Raw genomic sequence first — 25,000 nt, forward strand, 5'->3', positions numbered from 1 at the left:
ATATTTTTTGAAAACTTGTATTTTTCATTCGAATGTAAAAGTATGCAAATAAAATTGATAAAAAAACGAAACAATCATCAAATATAGTTCGACATATCAAAAATCGTTTGGCATCATAAACTCAAAATCGACCATTTTGTCACTTATACCCCTTTGGCTCTAAGGGCCTCATTTAAGTGCTAAAATTATCGATTTTGAGTTAATAATGCCAAATAATTCTTCAAATTCCCAACTATATTTGGTTATTTTTTCCAATTTTCGAATTTTTTTTTACATACATTTTTGTTTTAAAGAAAAACACAAATTTCCGAAAAATATACGAAAAAATGCCACACACAACAACTTAAAAACAAAAACAACTTCATAATCAAAAATTAGAATTAGAAAATCTGAAAATTTGTAAAACTTTTCATACATCTTTGATCTGTCATACAAATTCTGTGTCAAAATTTTGTTTAAAAAATCTCAGACGGTATGAATAAACAAACAAATTTAAAATCCCAGATTAAAAAAAAATTTTGTTTAAAAAATCACCAGTAATTGGTAAATCGAGAACATCAGAATTTCGGTGGTCAGAATCTATACTTCATCTTAGCCTATATTTAATTTATATCTCGGCTCAGCGAAGTCTCAACATAATGAAGTGCCCGCCCCGAATCCTTGAATTCGAGAAGAGCACTTGAATAGAAGTTGAAGTACAATAATTTGATCTACAGAGTCGAAAATCTTGAAAAAAGAAATGTTATAAGACTTTAAAAGATTCTTACACTAAATAATCAGAGTCTAAATAATGCAAGGAGATGGGAATATATCTATCTAGGGCAGGTTTTTGATGGAATGAAAATTGAAGGTTAATGAGGTAATCTCCAGAGATTTCCATTAGCTCTAACCACATTAGAAACTGTAGTTTCCAAAAGTTTTCGCCTTTGATTAGTTCATGTGATGGATTTCAATGATAAAACCTAAAGCTTACCGACAAACATCTTCCGTGTGGAAATCGTCAACCTGCGTCACTCCGTTCACGGCTAGGTGAATCAGAGTCTGATCATCCCTCAGCTTCACCGACATCTGGTTCAGCTTGTACACCAACCGATAGACCTCCCTCAGCTCTTCTTCCGTGACGGTAACATTTTTCAACTTGAGTAACTTGGTGATGATTGTTATCAGATACAGCACAGTCACGATGTTCAGTTCGTACTCTTCCGCTATAACTTCCACAATATCCTTCGGTCCAGGCATGGCGGTTTTCAGCTGATTAAGTCCCAGTTCATCTACGCAAGCGCTCAGTACGTTGACTACGCTCCCGAATCGAACGGCCACATTGATCGACAACATTTGTGAGAAAAGTTGAGCAAATCGTAACAGATCACGTTGAATGGAAAGCGAGTTCTGCTGCTTGAGATTCATAGCGTGAAGCCAAAGACTTTCGCATCGATCGAATCTACCGTTGTCGGCACAGACGGCACCACGGAACACTATCGAGTGGGCCACTTCAGGACAATGTCGGCCGAGGATGCGCTCCCGTATGGTCAATGACTCCATGTGTAACGAATTGTGATTATACCGGATGGCTTGCAGGTCCTGCATCGTTTGACACTCGATCCAATGTTCGTAGGCTGCGATTGGGGGATAGGAAGGCTTCCGAATAATGTTCTCACTGTCTTCAAATCTGAAAAAAAAATTAAAAATTAACAGATGTTTTTTACACAGTTTTTTGCAAAAACTTACCTCAGCTCCATGGCTGAAATGAGGTAGTGAAAGGCTTTCACCAGACTGTAGTTATCTTTATCGTTGGCAAATGAGGCTCCGATCAGCTCCAAAGCATCGATTTGTTCTTCTCGCGTAAGCAATCCGGGTCTGTTGACGAATAGTTGAACTACCGCTTCCCTAGTCCTTTCGGCAGCACAGATCACCGGAGTCATGCCGTATTCATTCCTCTTAAAAATAGCTCCAAAGTCCAACAGTATTTTACAAACATCCACGTGGCCACACTCGGCCGCATAATGTAGGGCTGTGGCTCCGCAATTGGCATGTTCATTGGGTAAGGCATTATTTTCCAGCAGATATTCCACCACATCCACATGGCCCTTATAAGCGGTGATCATCAAACACGTGTTGTTGTAAATATTAGCGAAATTTATATCGGCCTCGTGGTCCACCAAGTAGCGAATAATATCCAGCCGCCCATCGAAACAAGCCGCCCGGATCGGAGTCGAGAGATTCTTGGTGTGGTGATTGACATCGGCTCCGTTGTCCACCAGCAGCTTGATGATGTTCAAATGACCTGCCCCTGCCGCGACCCAAAGTGCGGTTGCACCCTCGATCAAGTGGCCATCGAACTTCACCCGGCCTTCCTTCTCCAGGTTCGGCTTCAGCTGGGTCAGCAGAATGTGTATCACATCATAATGGCCGTTGATGGCGGCCGCGATCAGGGGCGTATAGATCTGGCGCTCATCTTCGCTGAATTCCTGACCGACCGTAGGCAGACACGGCAACAGCAGCAGCGGATGAAAAAAATCAAATATTTTAAATATTAGTCACATGTTTTCTTGAAACGTCGCGCCGTTGTTGGTCGATGCGCTTGTGTTCATAGTGATGTAAAAAAACAACATTCGGAAAAAGGAAGGTACGACATGAGTAATGCGGTTCTATGCGTAGGAAGCGCTTTTGCGATGCGATGAGATGAGTGCTAAATCCAATATTTTACGGTTTAAAAAAGCAAAATTGCAAATAAATTTGATTGGGAGTTCACTTTTTCACTAATTTTTACTACTAACACCTACTAATTTATTATGTTACATAGTTTTTTTAACGCTTGAAGGTCAAATGTCGATAAAGTGGGTCCTCCAAATTCAAACAGCTTTAACAACTTATCTGCTTCTTGTCTTGGTTAATTACTTGAAATTTTTAGCTCAAGTTTGTTTTACAATGAATTCAAAGAATTTTTTTTTACAATTCGTTTATTTGAAACAGCTCGTACCGTAGGTTTTAAAGAGCCAATGTCTGATTTGTGTATTTTTTTTTTTTTTTTTTTTGTGGCGGCAGCTTGTGAGAAATCACAGGGCCCTTCTGAGGCCAAAACTTCTCACCGCGGGGGAAAGCTAGGTAAATAAATTGGGAAGGAGTTGGGCGAGACCGTAATACACCAGAGGGACTAAGCACTGGCACTCAATTGAACACTGGTTGCTCCCTGATAGGTAAGAAGGTCAGGGAGCTGTATTACGAGCAAAGGGGTCAAATAACAGCCACTGTGGGCTGAATTTTGTTGTTGCAATGTGTAATGCTATGTTTTGTAATGTAACAGACAAATAATAGCCACTGTGAGCTGAGTTTTGTTGTTACGATGTGTAATGCTGTGTTGTGTAATGTAACAGACAAATAATAGCCACTGTGGGCTGAATTTTCTTGTTGCAATGTGTAATGCTGTGTTGTGTAATGTAACAGACAAATAATAGCCACTGTGGGCTGAATTTTGTTGTTACGATGTGTAATGCTGTGTTGTGTAATGTAACAGACAAATAATAGCCACTGTGGGCTGAGTTTTGTTGTTACTTTGTGTAATGCTGTATTGTGTAATGTAACAGACAAATAATAGCCACTGTGGGCTGAGTTTTGTTGTTACGATGTATAATGCTGTATTGTGTAATGGAACAGACAACTAATAGCCACTGTGGGCTGAGTTTTGTTGTTACGATGTGTAATGCTGTGTTTTGTAATGTAACAGACAAATAATAGCCACTGTGGGCTGAGTTTTGTTGTTACGATGTGTAATGCTGTGTTGTGTAATGTAACAGACAAATAATAGCCACTGTGGGCTGAGTTTTGTTGTTACTTTGTGTAATGCTGTATTGTGTAATGTAACAGACAAATAATAGCCACTGTGGGCTGAGTTTTGTTGTTACGATGTATAATGCTGTATTGTGTAATGGAACAGACAAATAATAGCCACTGTGGGCTGAGTTTTGTTGTTACGATGTGTAATGCTGTGTTTTGTAATGTAACAGACAAATGATAGCCACTGTGGGCTGAGTTTTGTTGTTACGATGTGTAATGCTGTGTTGTGTAATGTAACAGACAAATAATAGCCACTGTGGGCTGAGTTTTGTTGTTACGATATGTAATGCTGTGTTGTGTAATGTAACAGACAAATAATAGCCACTGTGGGCTGAATTTTCTTGTTGCAATGTGTAATGCTGTGTTGTGTAATGTAACAGACAAATAATAGCCACTGTGGGCTGAGTTTTGTTGTTACGATGTGTAATGCTGTGTTGTGTAATGTAACAGACAAATAATAGCCACTGTGGGCTGGGTTTTGTTGTTACGATGTGTAATGCTGTGTTGTGTAATGTAACAGACAAATAATAGCCACTGTGGGCTGAGTTTTGTTGTTACGATGTGTAATGCTGTGTTGTGTAATGTAACAGACAAATAATAGCCACTGTGGGCTGAGTTTTGTTGTTACGATGTGTAATGCTGTGTTTTGTAATGTAACAGACAAATAATAGCCACTGTGGGCTGAGTTTTGTTGTTACGATGTGTAATGCTGTGTTTTGTAATGTAACAGACAAATAATAGCCACTGGGGGCTGAGTTTTGTTGTTACGATTTGTAATGCTGTGTTGTGTAATGTAACAGACAAATAATAGCCACTGTGGGCTGAGTTTTGTCGTTGAGATGTGTAATACTGTGTTGTGTAATGGAACAGACAAATAATAGCCACTGTGGGCTTAGTTTTGTTGTTACGATGTGTAGTGTTTTGTGTAGATAACCCATCCCAATTCCCGGTCAAACAATCATTACTGATCGGACCTTTAACTGATTGGTTGAACGTTTGTGAAAAGCCCTGGGGCCAGCACCGTGATACCCGGCTTCACCTCAGTTTTAGTGATCGGGTGGTGCTCCTAAGTATCGCAAAATGGTGATATTTTTGCAAAGGAATATACTTAGGCGACAAGGCATACCCAATTATATCAAAGTGATATAATTGAGCCTTCAACCATGCCCAGGGCCAATGTCTGATTTGTGTAATTACATTTAATTACATTTCATAGTTTTCGATAGATTTTGATATAGGGAAGAAGAAAGTAGTAGTTATAAACGCAAATCAATAGCTTTGAGAAAGAGGTAGATTTCGAGCATTAAATCAATGTCTATCGCAGCTAATACATCTCTCACTGGGGTGTTGGGTGGTTTTCTTCGGGCCCGGAGGGAGTCTATTAACCCTCATCCGCATTAGGGTGTCATTTTGACACCATTGCAAGTTTGAAGGCTTGTAACTTTTTTCAGAAGCTTCAAAATACAAAAATTTCTTCGGGGACCCTAAATGAATTCAAAAGTTCTTCAATATTGCATCTTTACTTTTTTTATGGACGAACCCTGGAAGCCTGGACAAAAAAACTCCCTTTTCCGACTTTTGGTGTCAATTTGACACCACAAACGTAAAATCTATTTAAGTCGTTTGAATTATTATGAACTTCATATAAAACTTATATCAAAAGAAACCTTGTAATGTCAGTAAAATATGTTTAGAACATTATATACAGCTAAAGTTACAAGTTTTCTCGTTATTCAGCATGAAAGAAAAAAAATCTGAAAAAACATGCCTCACGAAAACGGTTGTAGTTCATATGTTACACGTCCAAAAAAATATTTGCCTTATGCATATGAAAGCTGAAGTTAATGCCTACATTATGAAGACAAGAAATATTTTTTTAATTTTTTTTTAATGAAATGGTCACAAAAAGTTCAAAAAAGTGGTCTAAAAAACCTACTTTTCATTCGATTGCTAGTAAATACTGTTTGAGCGATGGTAGAGTTTTGAAAAAAATATGACTACAAAATGTATTAAAATTCCAACATTTTGCTGTCTTTAGATTTTTAATGCAACAAAAATTGAATTTACTGGAATTTTTCAAAGTTCACTACTTTGCGCGATTTTTTTACAAATTGAAATTTCATCTGTTTTTGTGGTCCACCGTCATGTTGTACCCGGATTATCAGTGCTTTTACTTTGTTTGGACCAACCAAGAGTATATTCATTGGAAAGCACATTTAATCTCCATTCTAGTGAGGTGCTGCAATTCACGCTGTGAGATTTCACAAAAATATGAAAATTATAAACATAAAATCATTCCTGAATTTCTAGAACTATACAAGCACCTCGTCCCGCAAAACGTGTTTGTTTGCTCTCCGAGTAGGTACGGTGGGTGGTGATTCGGGCAGAGAGCGAAGCCGACAGACGAAATAATGATGCGTGTCGTACGTTTCTCGGTTGGAAATTTTCTATTGATAGTAGTTCACGTTTGCTTGTCACGACACGCATCATTATTTCGTCTGTCGGCTTCGCTCTCTGCCCGAATCACCACCCACCGTACCTACTCGGAGAGCAAACAAACACGTTTTGCGGGACGAGGTGCTTGTATAGTTCTAGAAATTCAGGAATGATTTTATGTTTATAATTTTCATATTTTTGTGAAATCTCACAGCGTGAATTGCAGCACCTCACTAGAATGGAGATTAAATGTGCTTTCCAATGAATATACTCTTGGTTGGTCCAAACAAAGTAAAAGCACTGATAATCCGGATACAACATGACGGTGGACCACAAAAACAGATGAAATTTCAATTTGTAAAAAAATCGCGCAAAGTAGTGAACTTTGAAAAATTCCAGTAAATTCAATTTTTGTTGCATTAAAAATCTAAAGACAGCAAAATGTTGGAATTTTAATACATTTTGTAGTCATATTTTTTTTTCAAAACTCTACCATCGCTCAAACAGTATTTACTAGCAATCGAATGAAAAGTAGGTTTTTTAGACCACTTTTTTGAACTTTTTGTGACCATTTCATTAAAAAAAATTTAAAAAAATATTTCTTGTCTTCATGATGTAGGCATTAACTTCAGCTTTCATATGCATAAGGCAAATATTTTTTTGGACGTGTAACATATGAACTACAGCAGTTTTCGTGAGGCATGTTTTTTCGGATTTTTTTTCTTTCATGCTGAATAACGAGAAAACTAGTAACTTTAGCTGTATATAATGTTCTAAACATATTTTACTGACATTACAAGGTTTTTATTGATGTAAGTTTTGTTTCAATCGGTCTAACACGCCAAAAGTTATAACGATTTGAGCTTGTGGTGTCAAAATGACACCACAAGTGCTGATTAGGGTAATGAAATCTAATGCGGATGAGGGTTAAATTCACCCTGACGGCAAGGTGATCCTCACACGACCAAACAATATGCTCGATGTCATGGTAACTTTGACCAGGACCACATAAATTGCTGCCAGCAAGATTAAAACGGTAGAGTAACGCGTTTAAGGAACAATGATTGGACATAAGACGGGAAAATATTCGAATAAAATCCCGACTCAAGTCCAACCTATTGAACCATGGTTTAAAGCTTACCTTTGGAATAATCGATTGGAGCCACCGGCCCAACTCATCATCGTTCCATTTTCGCTGCCAATTGAGAAGAGCATTTCTTCGAATTAAAAAGTAGAATTCGTTAAAAGCGATTTATCGTTGATAGATGTCGCCTTCGATATTGCGCACTGGGCTTGTGATATAGCTCAGTTGGCAAGTCTGTTGTCTCCTGAGCCGATGTCCGCGAGTTCGAGCCCAAGAGCAAACATCGAACACAGTTGTACCGGATAAGTTTTTCAAGAACGATCCGCCAACTGCACCGTTGATAAAGTCGCGAATGCCATAAAGATGGTAAAACGACTATAACCGAAACAAAATAAAAAAAAATATTGCGCACTGTTGGAAAAATTATCCAACAAACGAAATCGAGTGTCCAGTCAGTATGGTCAGTGCTAAGAAGGTACAAATAAGACGTTCTTGATGTGTTACCATAAATGTGTCATGGAATATGTCATCGTTTTATATTTAGTTGTTTGGAGTATGTCAAAATTGGTACAGTCATATCGTTGAATATTAATTTTCTTGAGTAAAATGACATTTTCTTATGACCGTAAAACTTATCCGGGTCGATCAAATGGGTTATTTTATCAAAATCCTGACAACATCAGGGCATTTGCTTTCAAAATGTCGTACTTTAAGCTTCCAAAAACCGATCATGATTATTTTGTTGAATTAGAGTTTTTTTTATTCTACAACAATATTCGGGCAAATTCGAGCAATCTGGCAAGCTTTGGGTAGATCAGCTTAAAAATGTTGAAGATGCCTTCATTCTGAGGCAAAAATGAATGTTTTCGATTATTTGCTCCTTTCCGGCTAGAAACACTTTTTTCACCCCATAAGGAAGGTTGACAACCACATCCAAGTATCTTTTTCACACTGGTGCCACGTGAAGAGTACAGTAGCTATGAAAATGGGCGCTAAAACTTCCTACACAAAGATGGCTGAGCATCAGTAAGGCTTGATTGTTTTTGGCGCCTTTTTACTTTGGGTGATTTGAATGAGGAAAAAAATATTATGAAGATTGGGTGCCATGACTTTTGTTTGATATGAATGAAAACTAAAAATTAATTATCAAATTCCACAAACAAAAAATTCAAAATTATCTCTCCGTTGTATTTTTCTGCGCGCGAAGACGAAGATAACAAAAAAAATTGCATGGAAATCGGATGAACCCTGCAAGAGTTTTTCGTGTTCACACATATTGATGCCTCCATTTTTGTATCATATAAGATGTGAGAAAACTTTTATTTGTAAAAATTTATAATTACTTTGCCTTCGTTTCTCTATGCTTCAAATAAAAAATTATTTAAAATGATACATATGTACATGCTAAATAGATGGTAAATTAAAAACAAAATCATATGATGCCCTCGGAACCAAAGGGGTTTAAATGGAAAATTATCAATTTTGAGTTAAACAGCAGCTAAACAGTTTTTTATATTTCAAACTATATTTGGTGAGTTTTTTAGAATCGGAGATCGGGATCGGAGATGGTTTCTATAATATTGACAAACCGCTCCGATTTAAGGGAGGGGGGGGGGGGGGGCTCCCATTGAAAAATTACATTGAACATGACACAATGTGATTAATTTACAGATGATTTTCATCAAATTTTCTACACAAACATAATTTAACAAAAATAAATGACTCGTTACGTTGTTTAGAAGGTTTTGATATATTTGAATGAGAAATTGTGATCGATCTCGGTACTATTGGTCACCCTGATGCCATACTTAAACGCCTTAAAGTATAGTATCCAGCGGAACCATTAAACCTTTGCCAAAATGTTGCCAAGTTGATTGTTCTATTGTTAGGTGTATGTATTGCTTTTTTATTCGCGGGAAAATTTAAAATTTTAAATGGAGACGAAATAAAATTTCTCTTTTCTGTTAACAGTTCACCGAAAAAGAATTGTTTTTTTTTTGTATCTCTGGAAAGGTCTGACACAACAAATTGTATTGAAATATCTCTTAGTTGAAAAAAAAGAGGGGGGGGGTCATACAACTTCATTGTAAAATGTTACAGAACTCGAACGATTTTCAAACGATCATGATCAAATTTAGCACAAAATGTAGTTTTTCGTGTCATGAAATTATTTAAAGTATTATCTAATCGTTTTTATTCAGGGAGGCTATATAAGATAAATTGAAATATGATAAATTCGAACAATTTTGACAAAAAAAATTATAAAAAGAAGGAAAACGAGAGAAATAGAAAGGCTTTTTAACATATTTCATCGCAGAACTTGAAAACTAATGAAGCAATTAATCCAAAATTATGCATGTGATGTACATATTTACAGGGTTCGGCAATTGAACTGCTACATTACTTCAACAGTAATTATTTCGTTGCACACAAAACTGTATTGAACGACCCCTCGTCGCTTTGTTAACATTAAGTGTTTGCTATCATTGCACAGTGGTGCAGAACATCAATCTAGCTGTACGAAATTAATAGCGCCCAGGGATGAAGAGATAGACATTTGATGTCTTCAGCAACATTGTTCAATTTTACATGGAGCATATTCTAGTATTAAAATTTCTGCCGAGGGGTCCACCGATAGCGAGATAAAAATGCTAACTTTTTTGTTTTTCAACGTCGGGCTTTGATGTTTTGGACAAAGTTGTTCCATTAATTTTTTTGGAGTTTAAATGATTTTAAAAATCGAATTTGAATTTCTATTAATAAAACAAAACATATAATAGAAAACTGCAACACTTTATTAATAATTTAAATGTTTTCAACGTTTTTTTCTTTAAGTAAAATAGGTAATTTTTATATAAAATTTGTATTTTCAATCATTCAAATCTCTACTAGTTCCACCGATTTCCCCGCTAATTTGGAATGGAAATGGTTCCACTTATCATCAAAAATAATCACAAAAGAGGGAGTGTTGCGAAAATATGCACTTTTCGATGGACGAGCCTTCCAAAATTGCCAAAAAAATACACTAAATGCTTTCTATAGGGCTTCAGCAACCCACCACAATGTATGAGACAATTGTAGATCGTAGCATGTTACAACTTTGTTTCAAAGACAGCGAACCATTTTATGCAATCTACAACGTGCCAGGTTCAAAAAACTTTTTTTTTCAAGAGATTTTTTTTACTTTGGCTGTAACTCCTGAGGGTGATGTGATAGGACTTCAACATATTCAACAATCTTATGTATTTCGATCATATAAACAACTTTGTCCAAAACATCAAAACCCTAATTTGAAAAACAAAAAAGTTAGCATTTTTATCTCGCTATCGGTGGACCCCTCGGCAAAAATTTTAATACTAGAATATGCTCCATGCAAAATTGAACAATGTTGCTGAAGACATCAAATGTCTATCTCTTCATCCCTGGACGCTATTAATTTCGTACAGCTAGATTGATGTTCTGCACCACTGTGCATTGGATGTAAGTGTTACTTTTGTAATCAGGTGTTATCCGGAAAATGGATCTCGAACAGAAACGTAGCGCTGTGGTTGCCTTGTTCCTAGCTGGCAAACGGCAGAAGAACATAGGTAGTTCGTGAGATGTCCGATATAAGTGTGTGCAGAAGTTTTGTATACAGTACAGTTAAAAGATACCTGGAGACCGGAAGTGCCAATAACGGTATGGTAGGGGACGCCGACCTACCGAGACTAAAGATACTTTATTTATCTAAAAATAAGAAAATTAGTAGACAAAAAACAGATAACGGACCTTTTATCTTCGGATTTCACTAGATTTTTGTCTAGCGTCAGGGCCCTCTGCATTAAGGATCAAGTCTCCTTTAGTAAAGGATCAAGTCTCCTGTAGCTCAAAAAATATCACAATTTTTTTAGTCTCACGAAAATGCTTCAGGTTTATCTACTGAATCATGTATCGTTCTAACTTTTGGAGCATATAAACTTGAAATGCCATGCTGTCAGAAAATGCAAAAGACGGTGAGTTGCAAGTTTTTTAAAATAAGAAAAGGGGATCAAGTTTCCCCATTCTCCCCTAAAAATGAATGTTTGTCTGTCTGTCTGTTCCCTATAGACTCGGAAACTACTGACCCGATCATAGTGAAAATTGGGTTTTGAGGGTTTTTGGGGCCGGAAATGGTTTCTATGATACTTACAAATCCCTCTGACTTGAGGAAAGGGGGCTCCCATACAAAATTTACCTTAAATATGACCCAATTTGAACAATTTCTGGAACCTACTGAACCGATCAACGTGAAATTTGGTGTGTAGGCGTTTTCAAGACCGGGAATGGTTTCTAATATACTATCAAAACCATCCAAATTCAAAAAGGGTAGGCTCCTATACAAAATTTGCAAAATTGACAAAATTTTAACAATCCTTGGGGCCGTTCACATTCCACGTGGACAATTTAGAGGGGAGGGGGGTGTATGGAAATGTCCACGCTTGTCCGCGGAGAGGGGGGTAGGTATTTGGATCATGTCCACGTGACATCCTTACTTCCAAAATATTTTCTAAAGGTGATAATAAATATGAAGATGTTTATCAATATTATCAATATTAACATGTCTGAAAAAAGTTTGGGTCGGCCGATAGTAAATACCAAGAGTAAAGTAGAAATATTTCTTACAAAAAATAAAAGATAAATATTTTTATTTCATGAATTATCATAAGATTACCCTTATTTCCTTCATAGAAAGTATTACGATCAAAGGTATGGTACGCATTCGTAACTGTCCCATATCTAAATGAATTAGGTAAGCTTTATCAAAGAATTGGTCTTCATCAGCTTAACTCCATGTGTCTGGAATTCAAATGTAATTTATTGTGGCTTGCAGACTATTGGGAACACATTCCATGGCTTAAGTTGCCCGCTTTAATTTCGTCTTTTAATTTTTGTTTTCCGTAAAAATTTACCTTCTATAGGATTTCAGATGATATATTGATGCCGAACCCCTTTTGAATACCAGCATGTTACAATTTTCTCACAACTTTTCCTTTGTCGTCTTCCGTCCCGAAGGAAAATATTCAGTTCGCAAACAGGGAAAATCCCAGGAACAGTAAACAGCTCACTCAGTCTCGCAGAAACCAGACGACGACGACGGCCGATGCGCTCACTCAACAAGACATGCCCATTTGGATCAAGGTTGAGCATCAATCTTCTATTTATCCTGCGGCAGAGAATTGAGGATGGTCTCTTTTATGGCGTCGATTTGATCCTTCACTTCGACGAGAATAATTTATTCGCTATTGATTCTACCTCGCAAGTTTCTCGTTAAAACTGCGCGTTTGGCTCGATGAGTAATTGTTACGTTTGAAATTTGTGTTACTGAGAATTTTCCATCTATTTTTTTTTTTGCTTTTTCTCTGGAATAGAGGGGTATTCAATTGAAAGAAACAAGCTCAAGTTTTCCTCGGAAACATTTTCTTAAGATTCTGCTCAGAAACTAGCGCACGTACAAAGCATGCAACTAATGATGGGTTCAATGACGCCGAACGCTGTAGAACATAATTAGCACGTCGTTATACTTTCATTATTTTTTTTTTTTTAATTTTATTTATATATAGGAGGTATTTTGTTGCGAGGTATTTGTGCCACGTGACTCAAACATTTTACGTTAAAAGCAATGGTCGAACAAACAGTTTAAACGTGTGGCATTCCACTATTCTTGGCACGTTTCCGCGTTTTAATAAAGTTTTTTTTCAACTCACTTTCGAATCCGATGTAATAGTTTAGTAATAATATTAGAATGATCGCATCAATCGCCATATGATGAGTAAAAATGGGCGGGTGATAATATTCGCCAAAAGATTGTTCTCTCGCGTATACAACCAATATGGGGGTGATTCGGACGTCGAGATTTTCAAATATAAACACATGCAAAAAAAGTGTGGTCGATTGCTAGAGTGTTGAATTTACGAGATGAAACAAAAACAAACCAACCTATAAACATATACCTACAAAACAAATCGGTGAGAATCTTTCTCTAGTTTATTCGAATGTATTTAACACAAGAACCTACATAGGAAATTTAAGAACGTCAATGCAGGAAACGAAAGCATTGAAAGTTCATTTTCGGCTGAATAAATGGTCCAAAACTATCATTTTTTTTTTTAATTTTCATAATAACATATGCAGCTGATTGTTATTTAATGTTCTATTCAAATTTAAGCGATCTCAGCTAAATTTTCATCTTAGAATGTTTAAACATTAAGGATCGCAATGAAATTTAAAAGAGAGAACACCAACATTTGGAATTCTTAATCTGGATAATCGATGGAAAAAATTCTACAAATTTGGTGTTGTGTTTGATTTTGTAGAACATAGTTTTGTTATTGAATTTACAGCTTTAGAGTTGTGCTTCTGAGTATTAAAGCAAATTCGCGGAAAGCAAAATAAGATATATCTCGTATTTGGTCCTCAATGTCTTATTGTAAGACTGTGTTTGACAATTCTAATGACTTTTACTTGTTACAGCATCACACATTTCCCTGAAGATCCCAATCTAAAACGTAATCAGTTCTAAAATAGACTATAGAATTGAAGAGATAGCATGCCTACCTAATCGAAAAAAAGGAATAAGCTCGTATTACACAAGCGACATGTAGACAACGTTAGGGTTTTCCAAAAGAATCTTTTTGTTTGAAAACTATTAATTTAGTATACTGCCCGTCATGTATGTTTCCAAATCAAACAAAAGTAAAAGACCCCTTTTGCTAAAAAGGTTCCATCTGGGGTCATTTCTGCCAAAGCGAAAATAAGATTTTCCACCCATCATTCTAGAAACCGAAGCTGGGTTTCAAAAATAAAGAACCAAAAAACAAACCTCATTGCCGATTTTTTGCGCACCAACCGCTTACCAAATCGGGACTGCGCTGATGCTCTGAGTACAAACCTTCACAGAAGTAAAAACTTTTGGATCCCACTCACCTGATCGACGATGGCCTTCCGATCGGCATCGCTTTCGATGTTTTTGAGGGTGGCCAACAGCAATCGGGAAAACCCATCCTTGCAGGCGTAGTAAACCCGATGAACTAGAGATAGTTTGTGGAAGTCTCGCTCCACCGGAATCCCGTTCTCGTAGTCTTTCTCATCCATGGCGTTCGGGGTTTATTGTCCCTGATGGTATCAATGGTGCAGCTAGGGTTCAACTACTTCCGGAAACCACACGAATCCCCACCAATCGCTAACCCCAGAACTTCGATTTTCACTGCCAATGTTATGAAATTGAGCTTGATTTCTTTCTTCACTCGGACTTTGTGCGCGCCCGATAGATTTTCCTGGGTGTGTGAATCAAATGCCACTATCTCGGTATAAGTACATACACTCGAAACGGATCTACGCTGCGCGTATAGTTTTTCCTTTTTTTTTCCTACGGATAAACCGAGCTACGATTCCGAGCGGGATTGAGTTTTCCGTTGTGTGCCCGATGCAAGACTGAAATACGACTCGGGAAATTAGTCTAGCTACTCGAGACGAGAGGAAAAATCGTGTTGCGAATCGCGCAAAATACGACGACAACGCAACAGAAGCTTGGCAGAATCTTACCCCAATAGCGGCCTGTTCTAAATAAAACGCCCACACACGATCCTCGGTCGGAAAACAGCGACGGCGACGATGGTTTTATCCGTAATTTTGCGCATATACAAACTCTCACTACACGATCATCATTCGAGTTGCAAAGGCGAATACAAAACAAATAACACACGCGCTCTTGGAACGGAAAATCGTTTTTCTTTCCTTCCTTTTTCACCGATTTGGATAGGAAGAAAAAGTTGAGGAAAAATGTCGTAAAATTTGTAAACGGACCGCGCGTTCGCGTGATAATTTACTTGCGGGCGCTTTGCCTCCCTCCGGATGTAGGAAAAATCAAAACACAAAACAGCTGTTTTGTTGACATCTGCACAGATGCACCGCGTCGCGACGTTACTTGCATCGTTTTTGTTTGACCCTTTCTTGGCCGTTGGTGTTTTTTATACGTGTTTCTTGTGATGGAGAAGCTGTTTTTTTATTACATTTGTATACTGAGGTACGAAAGAAAAAATGTATAAATGTAAATAAAAGATCATAACGATAATGCTTGGCAACTTTCTGCGTCAAACTAGATGCAAGGATTCATGTTTCTTATCATTCACATTTAATATTTGCTGAAATTTGCATGCCTGTTTGCTGTAGTTCGGCATGACACCGCATGATTTTTTTGTTGGGCTGTTTCATGTCTCAGGTTTTGAGTTTAAGGCTTCTTCGTCTCATGTCTAAAGCCTAGTCGGCAAGTTGAACTGCGATTTTTGTTGTTAAACGAACCTTGTCTCTTTTTAAGAACATGAGACGGTCTCAGTGTCTCCCGAATGGGCTTGTGATATAGCTCAGTTGGCAAGTCTGTTGTCTCCTGAGCCGATGTCCACGAGTTCGAGCCCAAGAGTAAACACCGAACACAGTTGTACCGGCTAGTTTTTCAATAACGATCCGCCAACTGCAACGTTGATAAAGTCGCGAATGCCATAAAGATGGTAAAACGACTATAATCGAAACAAAAGAAAAAGTGTCTCCCGAATAAAACGGGAGACATTGAGACTACCTAGAGACCAACTGTCTCCTAGTACCTTAAGGTTTCAGGTTTTAGGTCTAATGGTTCATGTTTGATGTCCCATGACTTAAAACTCAGGTCTCTAATCGCCAGCTTTATGTCTCAGGCTCAGGTCCCATTTACGATGGCTTTTTTTATGTTTCAGTTCTCATAATATCTAATATTTCTTGTGCCTTAGTTAGGACTCTGCTTTCAGATGTCTCTAGACTCATTTCATTTGTCTGTTTTTATGGTTTCATATCTTTTGACTCAAATCTGAGGCACTTCTTCCTTGTTTTAGACCTTGTTTAATGTCTATAAGGTCCCAGTTTTCGTGAATCGCAATCCCAAATTAAATTTGAACACGGCTTCACGATTTAACACGCCTTACCATGGTTGAAATTTTGGCACTTATCTTGCTCGTCGATTGCCGAGACTCTCGGAATTTTAACTCGTCGACCTGGCTCCAGTGAATGCTTCAGAGAAGAAAAGTTAATTGAGAGGAGCTCCGAAATTCGATCGCAGCTCATCCGAACAATTATTGTCTGAAGGGGTTACTGGAGTCGGTACCAACAGTACTACGATATGAAAATTGGTAAGTCAAATCACGTGACTCGTAGAAAAGGCTCACTAAGCCTCATTAACTTATTTTCTTTCTGAATAAATTGTGCAAAAGTTTAAGTAGAGAATTGATATCAAAATAGTTTTATAATATTTAAATTCTACCGAAAAACGAACACTATATAAACCAAGATTTACTGGATAAAAAAACCACGAGCAACTCTATCCACCATCAACGATTAACAGGCTGGCATTTCATATTTCAGTCTTCTTCCTGTATGCAATCTTCTACCAGTTTCCGCAAATTCGGGTTTTCCATTGCTGCGGCTATCCGCTCTTTATCGTTGATTTGTTTATTGACTACAAATAAAAAATAATAATACAATATTACCCGTTTCATTATCCTATATGGTTCTTACTTTCTTCCTCGGTCGAGTGGGCACCCTTCTTGATGTAGATGTCCAGCTTCAGGTTGTGATTTAGACTGCGCTGCACTTTGATTCGGATGCAAAGCCCTATCAGGGTGGCCAGGGAGCAGTGGGGAACCGTTGGATTGAACTCTATGCGCACCACGTAAACGTTACCGTCCGTCGGTTGTTGCACGAATATTCCCTCTTCATAGACCACCTTTAAGTCCTCCAGGGTGTTCGGTTTCTCTGGGTCCCGAATGGTGCGAAGGAAATCTATTGGACGGTAAAAAAATGAAAGCTGTTACTCTGTCTGTTACTAACGGAGGGCACCCATAAAGATAGTTATCGCGGGTGTTCGCGTGAAATTACCGTAGATGGTTTCTTTCAGATCTTGAGCACTTCGGTAGCCGAGCTGTGATAAGGAAGGTGATAGTGCAACTTCTGCTGCTTCGGTGCCCATCTCTGTTGAGGAGCTGGATGCAGTCGATGGGGTCGTTAAATCTTCCGAGGTTTTCTTGCGGAAGAACGATAACATGGTCAACAGTTGGAACACTGATCTAAAATATACTCTTCCCGATACAGCTTGGAAAATTTAAATCTTGCACAACACTTCGATTTAAAAACTTGTTTTTTTCTGCGCTGGGATGGGTTTTTTGCGTTTTTTGTGCTCGGGTCGGATATTTTTATTTTCAAATCAAAATAAATAACAAAAACTGCATACACACTGAAAAAAATGCTGCGTAAGAAAAACTTAACACGATTTCGATTCAGTGCAGAACAGAAGGCTGGTTTCATAAATTCCGTCAGGAAAAAATGTAAGGGACCGTTCAGGTATCTTTGGACGTGGACAGGAAAATGAGATTTGTCTCTGGGTTGCATGATTTTTCAGCCTATATCTCGTTAATGAATAACCTCCAGCAAAGCTCAGACAATGTTTGGAAAATCGCTCAAGAAAAGCAATCAGGATTCATTTCAAGCTGGAAAACGTATACCTCCGAGTGCTGTGTTACGCACATGGTGATAGTTTCCGTTGAATATGTGTCGAACATCATCACTAACTAGATACAAGAAAATATACCATGCCCCATCGGGGGCTGCCGTTACTATTCGTCACGTGGCTTTTTCAAAGGTGATCGACATACTTGATGATACATTTTGAACGTCGCTCCCACATTCATTCACGAACGTCTATCCACGCATCATTGCGTATAACGTTCTATGCACAGCGAAAATAAAAAAATCAACTGACAGCCACCACAGATCGCTCGAAACTGATACATATCAGTTGTGATCCTAGAAGGTACAAAATTATCAAGGAAGGCTATCATCATCGAGACGTTCATAGCTGATAGTCTGCGTCCTTCTCTACCGCATCATATTATGCAAGAATTTTTCAAATACAGGAGCGTCGTTGTCATGCATGATTGTTTTTATGGTTTGAATGGAGAAAAAAAAATTGACTGCTTCGATTCTTTAGCTCAGAATGCAGTAAAGCATGGCTCAGTAAAAATGATTGATTTTCGGAACATTGAGCTCAGATATTAAAAATTGTTAGCCAAATCTATCTCGAACTTAAAACTGGATTACGTTAGAAAGAAAATTTAAGTTGCTCGAGATAAATGTAAACCAAAATTGACGACTCAAGTGGTGAAATCATTGAATCCCGAGAATTAATTTCTACTTCAAATTTGAAGTAAAAATTTTATATGTAATTGCTTTGAGTGTATCACTTATTAAAGTTTTTTTTATCTATTTTATAGCAAAATCCTAGCAATTAAAAAATATTAACATTGATTCACATTTAGAAATTATTTATGGGTTGAGTATGTCCACGTGGACATGACCCAAACCCCTACTCCCCTCTTTGTGGACAATTCTAAACTACCTCGCCCTTCCTCTTTGTTGACCACATGGCTGTGAACTGCCCTTTAGATTGATTTTTTTTTTAAATTAATATCTATAACTGCCTCAGATTGGAAATAGAACAATAAAAATTAATCTTGTACTAGAATGTCAGTCAGAATCGTGCAAAGGATGCTTAAAACCAAGATAGACGATTCAAGAAGGTAAGCGATCATTGTAAATTACAATACTATTGCCTCAATATACCAGATTGAAGAAGGACATGGAGGGGTCAGAGAATAACTGGGGTATTTTTGCTCCCCACGCATTTACCTACGGTTATTAGTATCTGTTATTTAACATAATTTAAAAATTAAAAGGGTACACGAATTACACGAATCCATATCCAGCTGTTGATTGTGAGTTGAATCCTTAGTCTGACAACCATATCCTACTTACTATTCATCGTTTAGTGCCAATATTGTTAGGAGATGGCTTGAAGGTCCTGTATCCTCTCTACGAGTTCTTCCAAACTCGAAGCTCATTAGTATGGTCATCATCAGGCCGGAGTTGTGGTAGGTAGTGCATGCAGCGAAATATGAAATACAGAGAACAGAAAGAGAAGTTAAAAAAGGGATATTAGTTCAAATCATTTCCGACCAATGAGTCCCTATATAGTACCAACTATAGTTGATTGTAAAATGCTCGATTTAAGTATAACACTCGCGTGAGCTTTCATTACGTTGTAAACAGTTTTATCACAAAAAATTTAAAAAAAAAAAACAGAAAAAGTCGCAACTTATTTCGATTTAGAATATTTGTAACATATTCGATTTGTAAAATAAAAGTTTAGAAGCTGTTTTGATAACTTTTGCAGCAACTTTCTGTGAGTTCTTAAGATATTTCTTACGACGTAATGAATCTCACGCGAGAAGTTTCTTTTTTTAGAGAACATAAAGTAACATTTAACATTCCAGGCGGAGTTGTGATCAAACGTTTAAGATTTTCATAAAAAGAAGATAAAACCCAATAGTTTTTCGTTGCTTTCGCTTTATTTTTTAGGCAAAACGATCCCGATCAAATGTCACAGACAGTGAGGGTTCGCATTTCTTAAACCAACAAATTCAAATAATTTTCATCATCATTCCCGTATGAGAGCTACTAGCATTCTTCTTCTTCTAACTACACTGGCAGCTGCTCTAAACAAAACTAATTAATATTCATCAAAATTTCCATTCGGTATCTGGTAACTTGCTCTCTGCGCAACTAAACTATCCATAAACAGTATTGCGCTGCTAGATTTCTCCTGCTCTGCTCTGAAAACTCGGTATTTTAATCATCAACCTAAGTCACCGGATTTCCGTTACATTTCACTATGGTGTGTGTGAGTGTGTTACTTATGCTTCTCAAATGCTGTGTACTAACTCCTTTCCCCGTCGTTTTATTAATTAGCCTTATCCAAAAAAGCGGTTCCCGGTTTTCCGTCGGTAGGTCCAGGTGCTAACTTTTGGTTCGGAAGTGCGCGCTTACTTTCAACCCTCAAGTTAGAACACACAAGACTTTCGAACGCGAAAATTGGTTCGCGGGTAGCTTTTCTGTTGCTAAAAAAAATCCAAAAGCAATTTCTCCAAAAGCACTAAAACAATGCTCTGCTACTAATCATTCATCTCGGCTGCTCGAGAAAATTGTAAATATAAAAAAAAGTTGAAATTACATAACTGTAATGTTCTTCTCTGAAGGAATGGTAAAATATAGACATTTTAAAAATATTAGGATTAGTTATCAACTAATATCACCCCTTAATGCTAGTTAGTGTGTATGTGCGTTTGCTATGGAAAACTAATCTAAACTGAAGAGAGAAAAATAAGGAAAGGAAACGAAATCTCTACTAAATCTACCTCTTTCTTTTGCTGCGCTACGTTCTACTCTCGGTCCTCCTAATGCGCGAATGGTGCTTAGGCGTTAGCCGGAACCATTTGCGGCTGCTGTTGGTCAAAGTTCTGACCATTTTGTTTGTTGTTGTGCTGGTTGTTGCTTCGGCGGCGTCGAGGGGCTCGCTGCCGGTTTCGCTTCTGTCCAGCGCCATCCATGTTGTCTCCGTGACCCATCTGGGATTGATTCATGTCCTTCTGTTGAATGTTGTTGTTATTGTTTCCATTCTGGTTGTATCGGTTTCCTGGTTTCCGATTTTCCTTGTTACCACCATTTCCGAAATTGTTACCGCTGGTGTTCATGCCAGAGTTGTTGTTCTTGTTTCCGAAGAACATGCGACCTGTTGAAAAATGGGAAAAAATGAGTTTTAAGTTACTAAATTTCAGTTTCTGAGAAAATCTCACCTCTTGACGATCGACGGCGAACACGCTTGACGACCGGTTTCAGCTGCTGCTTCTCCGGATCGTAATGGCAATCCAGCAGCTCGACCAACTCGGTCCGCTCATCGTCCTTCAGCTCGGTAATCTTGTTGATCACCTTCTCGAGACCGGCTCGCTTCGTTTCGGTCCAGATGCAATTGAGTGACTCGAAATCGTGACCATACTCGGCCAACACTCGCCGATAGGTCACCGCCTTAACCCTGTGAAAAGATTGTTGAGGTAACAAAAAAACCTTTAACTTAAAGTCATTTCGAAAACGGTTTATGATCATCACACCTGTGGTAGATGGTCGTTTTAAAGTACTGCAAAAACACAGGTCGCAACGAGTTCTGTCGGATCAGAATCTTCTCCTGCTCGTCCAGTTCGGTAATTTCGCAGGTAATCGGGGAGGCCAGATCGCACAGCACGGTGCACATTTTGGTGCGCTCGGCCTCGGTGGTAGGTCGAGACCGGGGCTGCGGTGCCGGAACCGTTGTCACCTCACCGGTAACGGCATCCACATCGGTAGTCGTGTCATCGAGATTGTTCTCTTCCGATGATTGGGAACTGACACTCTTCAGGGTGTCCCGTTGCTGATTTCCTTCCTCGTCGGTTGGCTCGCAGGTGTTGGTGTTGGTCGTTGCATTGGGATCTTGCTCTTCCGGCGTCATTTCGTTGGTGCTGTTGTTCAAATCTCCCGGGCAGAACTGATTTCCTTCTGAAATTGGAAAAAAATTCAAATACAATCTGCGCTAAACTTTTTTTAATTTATAAATTCTGATTCAGTTACAGATTTCAGATTTCGAATTTCAAAATCCCAACATTCAGATCCCAAATCCGAAGATTGACTTTAAAGAATCTGAGAATCAGATTGCAGATTTGGACGATAAAAAAATCATATTCCAAAATCTTTGATGCAATTTTATTATACACATCATTTAAAACACAAATTTATTTATTTCTTTGATTTTCTTAGGTTAAGGTTTTAGTAAAAATTTTGGTTTTCTCGTAGAAGTAGTCATCATATCGCCGAAGGCCAATGGTTCGATTCCAGGTAGAATACCCTAAATCAAAGACTGCTGACAAACAGCGAAATATTTGCGATTGGTACTAATTCTAAAGAAACTGATTCAGAAATCAATGTGTAAAAATGACCTTAGTGTTGGTAAGAAACAAAGCCAGATTTCAGAATTTTAATATTGAAATTTCATGATCCAAAGATCCTAATTTCAGTCTGAATGTTTAGAATTTTAAAAAGGAAAATGCCGAATTTAAAGATTCAAATTTCAGATTCTGATGATTCAATCTTCAGAATCAGAAGATCCATTTTAAATTCAGGTTTCGGAATTGAAAATGTTTTATTTACTGAATCTTTAATCTGAAAATTCAAGATTTTTAGAATCTGAAAATTCAAGATTTCAGAATCTGAAAATTCAAGATTTCAGAATCTGAAAATTTAATATTTCAGAATCTGAAAATACTAGATTTCAGAATCTGAAAAATTCAAGATTTCAGAATCTGAGAATTCAAAATTTCAGATGCTGAAGATTCAACATTTCAGAATCCGACAATTGAAGATATCACACAATAGACGCTGATTGGAAAGATTCCAAAGTAAGAAAAGTTAAACAAAAGAACCTCTCTATAGAAAAGAGATACTCTCAAGTGAAAAAAAACAGTGTGGAGCACTTACCATTGGCCAGCCGTCGGGTGATCTGGTACGCTAGCCGGGCCCGGTAGGCCGCGTCCCCCTCGAAGCCATCCTTGGCTTCCGATTCGGCCAGCACCAGCTTCGATAGCTGCCGGATCGAGAAGTACTTGATGGGTTTGGTGCACTTGGCCTCGGCCAGCTTGAACCCGTTGGCAAACGATTTGACCGTCTTGGTGAACCGGTCCAGCAGATTGTACTTCTTGAGGGCCTCGATCACCATGTACGGGACAAACTTGCGCTGCTCGTGGTAGATCAGCACCACACCGTCCGAGCCTTCGTCCTCGCTGGCCCGCTGCTCGAGCCAGCTGATGAACTCATTTAGGGCCGACACTTCCGTCTTTGTCTTTACCACACGGTACGTCTGCATGCTTTTGAGCATCCGGAAGAACCCAACGGTAATCACGCGGACTTGGTGTCGCTGCCGGGCCGCCGGGTTCAGGTTCATCAGCGGCATTATGTACTGCGAGTACTGGTGATCCGGCGTGTAGGCAGAAATCTGCACGATTTCATCGATCAGCCTGCGGCCTGTCGTATCGATATCGATTCCGATCAACGTGTATCGACCACCCGGAAGTGGGTTCGTGTTGATCGAGGTGTCCGTCCGGTCGAACTTGGACGAAAGGGCACCAGCTGGGCCAGCATCGCATTCATCCGAGGAACAGCTCTCGTTCAGCTGCTCGTACTCCTCAGTCTTGCTTTCATCTAAACCGATCACCATCTTGCTTTATCTAAACCGGAAGTGAATGAACCATCAACCCATGCCATGTGTCCGCCATCTTGAAAGTACAAGCATTTGCTACTTACCGATTAGGTTTTAGCGATTTTCGAAGAAATTCCAACTTTCCTAGCTGATGTTAGCTATCTACACTGTTTTAATAACGTTTTTAACGAAGTTTCAAAAACTTTTAAAGGCAGATTAACTTTTTTTTTGCTCGAACCTGATAGCAGCTCACAGAGTGCTTCCGACACTTTTCTCAAAAAAGATGTTGACAGTTCGCGTGACGAATCAGAAATGACCGCAGCCAACTGTGGTTTCAAAAAACGGCGAAGCCAGCAGATTTGCGTCGTGGAAAACTGACGAAAATTTGACGCCGAAGTTGAAGACGCCTCGCGGCGTCGAGGAAGCGTCGACGACGTCGAGAACTCATCGTCACTCGTTTTGCACACTTAATAGAGGATATACGACAAAGTTTACTATTTAACCAACTGCGTATTTTCTCCAAATCTGACATGACATGAAGAAATTGTCTAAGGAAACAATAGGCGATGGAAGCAAAAAGATATTCTTTCTCTCTTTAAGAAAACCCCATAAGATCTGTCAAAAGTTGGATGAAATTTTAGCTGCATCCAATCCACTAGAGAAAAAACCATTATCCGAATTCGGCACCTATCCATCGCCTATTTAAAAAAAGTTCAAATAGTTGAATGGACATATCAAATAAAGATTTTTCAATTGGTGAAATCTTTTACAGGATAGGTATTGAGTTGTATGCTAAGAAGATGATGAAGCTACGTTTAGGAACGAAGATACTATTATAGCGCCAGCACTAAATTTTACTTCGGAAGTCCGGACTTCCGATCCCGAACTAACTTCCGAACTTTTGACCGTTGTGTTTGAAAAAATAACAGGTGTATTATATGCAACGTTGCCACACATAAATCTGTATCCACCAGAGTATCTCTACATTACATTACAATCTTACGGACAAGAATGAGATACACAAACGATTCAAATGAATTTGTGGCAACGTTGATTTTATGTGAATTTGAAAACAGAAAATTTCGTGGCGCACGCTGGCGCACGTGGCGCTTCATTGATCGCTATATTTTTACATCACGGAATGAGAAAAATAGACAAAAATTGCATCAAAAAGAGTGGGAAATTACAACTATTTTTTAATTTTATTCGTGGAAAAAATAGATTTCGTGTTTTAGATTCCGTATACTTAAAAAATTTTTTTTCTGTTAAATTAACAAAAATTGTAATAAGCAAAAATTTTATAATTGATTAAAAAAATTGGTTTGTGTAAAACAATCGTGTAAAATGAGTGCCCGAGCCAGCCAGCTGACAAAACAATCGGCTTACATCTCATTGGGTTTTGCGCACTCTTTTGACTACAACCCTGGCTGGGCAGGCAGCTCTCTCGCGAAGCGAAATAAGTGAGGCAGAGTGCAAAGTATTTTCCTTCGTCT

General features: G+C 38.3%; 3 protein-coding genes across 4 annotated transcripts; all 3 read right to left on the bottom strand.

The window, feature by feature from the left end:
* Window positions 1–429: 429 nt before the first annotated feature.
* Window positions 430–15,241, bottom strand: LOC129760783 (protein fem-1 homolog B). 2 transcript variants are annotated; one of them, XM_055758453.1, is made up of 4 exons: window positions 14,915–15,241; window positions 14,297–14,803; window positions 1,729–2,468; window positions 430–1,669 (listed from the first exon to the last, which is right to left on the bottom strand). In XM_055758453.1, the coding sequence occupies exons 2-4, from the start codon at window positions 14,462–14,464 to the stop codon at window positions 970–972; spliced, it is 1,608 nt and encodes a 535-aa protein (XP_055614428.1). In that variant the 5' UTR covers window positions 14,465–14,803; window positions 14,915–15,241; the 3' UTR covers window positions 430–969. The 2 variants fall into 2 exon arrangements, with proteins under 2 accessions (XP_055614428.1, XP_055614427.1); XM_055758452.1 differs by having other exon boundaries at window positions 14,297–15,241.
* Window positions 15,242–16,614: 1,373 nt separating this feature from the next.
* On the bottom strand, window positions 16,615–17,582 carry LOC129760785 (MIP18 family protein galla-1). The gene is made up of 3 exons (XM_055758455.1): window positions 17,273–17,582; window positions 16,913–17,176; window positions 16,615–16,853 (listed from the first exon to the last, which is right to left on the bottom strand). The coding sequence occupies exons 1-3, from the start codon at window positions 17,436–17,438 to the stop codon at window positions 16,756–16,758; spliced, it is 528 nt and encodes a 175-aa protein (XP_055614430.1). The 5' UTR covers window positions 17,439–17,582; the 3' UTR covers window positions 16,615–16,755.
* A 2,202-nt stretch (window positions 17,583–19,784) lies between these two features.
* LOC129760784 (maternal protein exuperantia) lies at window positions 19,785–23,835 on the bottom strand. The gene is made up of 5 exons (XM_055758454.1): window positions 23,612–23,835; window positions 22,790–23,535; window positions 21,394–21,814; window positions 21,082–21,317; window positions 19,785–21,017 (listed from the first exon to the last, which is right to left on the bottom strand). The coding sequence occupies exons 2-5, from the start codon at window positions 23,523–23,525 to the stop codon at window positions 20,701–20,703; spliced, it is 1,710 nt and encodes a 569-aa protein (XP_055614429.1). The 5' UTR covers window positions 23,526–23,535; window positions 23,612–23,835; the 3' UTR covers window positions 19,785–20,700.
* Between the last annotated feature and the right edge of the window lie 1,165 nt (window positions 23,836–25,000).

Source organism: Uranotaenia lowii, unplaced genomic scaffold (assembly GCF_029784155.1).
Source record: "Uranotaenia lowii strain MFRU-FL unplaced genomic scaffold, ASM2978415v1 HiC_scaffold_765, whole genome shotgun sequence".
Lineage (NCBI taxonomy): Eukaryota > Metazoa > Arthropoda > Insecta > Diptera > Culicidae > Uranotaenia > Uranotaenia lowii.

Coding starts and splice junctions, on each gene's coding strand:
- LOC129760783 (XM_055758453.1), bottom strand. CDS start 14,464: ATGGATGAGAAAGACTACGAGAACGGGATTCCGGTGGAGCGAGACTTC. Junction 2,469..14,296: donor GGAAGGCCATCGTCGATCAG/GTGAGTGGGATC, acceptor ACGGTCGGTCAG/GAATTCAGCGAAGATGAGCG. Junction 1,670..1,728: donor ATTTCAGCCATGGAGCTGAG/GTAAGTTTTTGC, acceptor TTTTTTTTTCAG/ATTTGAAGACAGTGAGAACA.
- LOC129760785 (XM_055758455.1), bottom strand. CDS start 17,438: ATGTTATCGTTCTTCCGCAAGAAAACCTCGGAAGATTTAACGACCCCA. Junction 17,177..17,272: donor TCTGAAAGAAACCATCTACG/GTAATTTCACGC, acceptor ACCGTCCAATAG/ATTTCCTTCGCACCATTCGG. Junction 16,854..16,912: donor CCACTCGACCGAGGAAGAAA/GTAAGAACCATA, acceptor TTTTATTTGTAG/TCAATAAACAAATCAACGAT.
- LOC129760784 (XM_055758454.1), bottom strand. CDS start 23,525: ATGGTGATCGGTTTAGATGAAAGCAAGACTGAGGAGTACGAGCAGCTG. Junction 21,815..22,789: donor CACCCGACGGCTGGCCAATG/GTAAGTGCTCCA, acceptor TTCCAATTTCAG/AAGGAAATCAGTTCTGCCCG. Junction 21,018..21,081: donor TCGCCGTCGATCGTCAAGAG/GTGAGATTTTCT, acceptor ATTTTTCAACAG/GTCGCATGTTCTTCGGAAAC.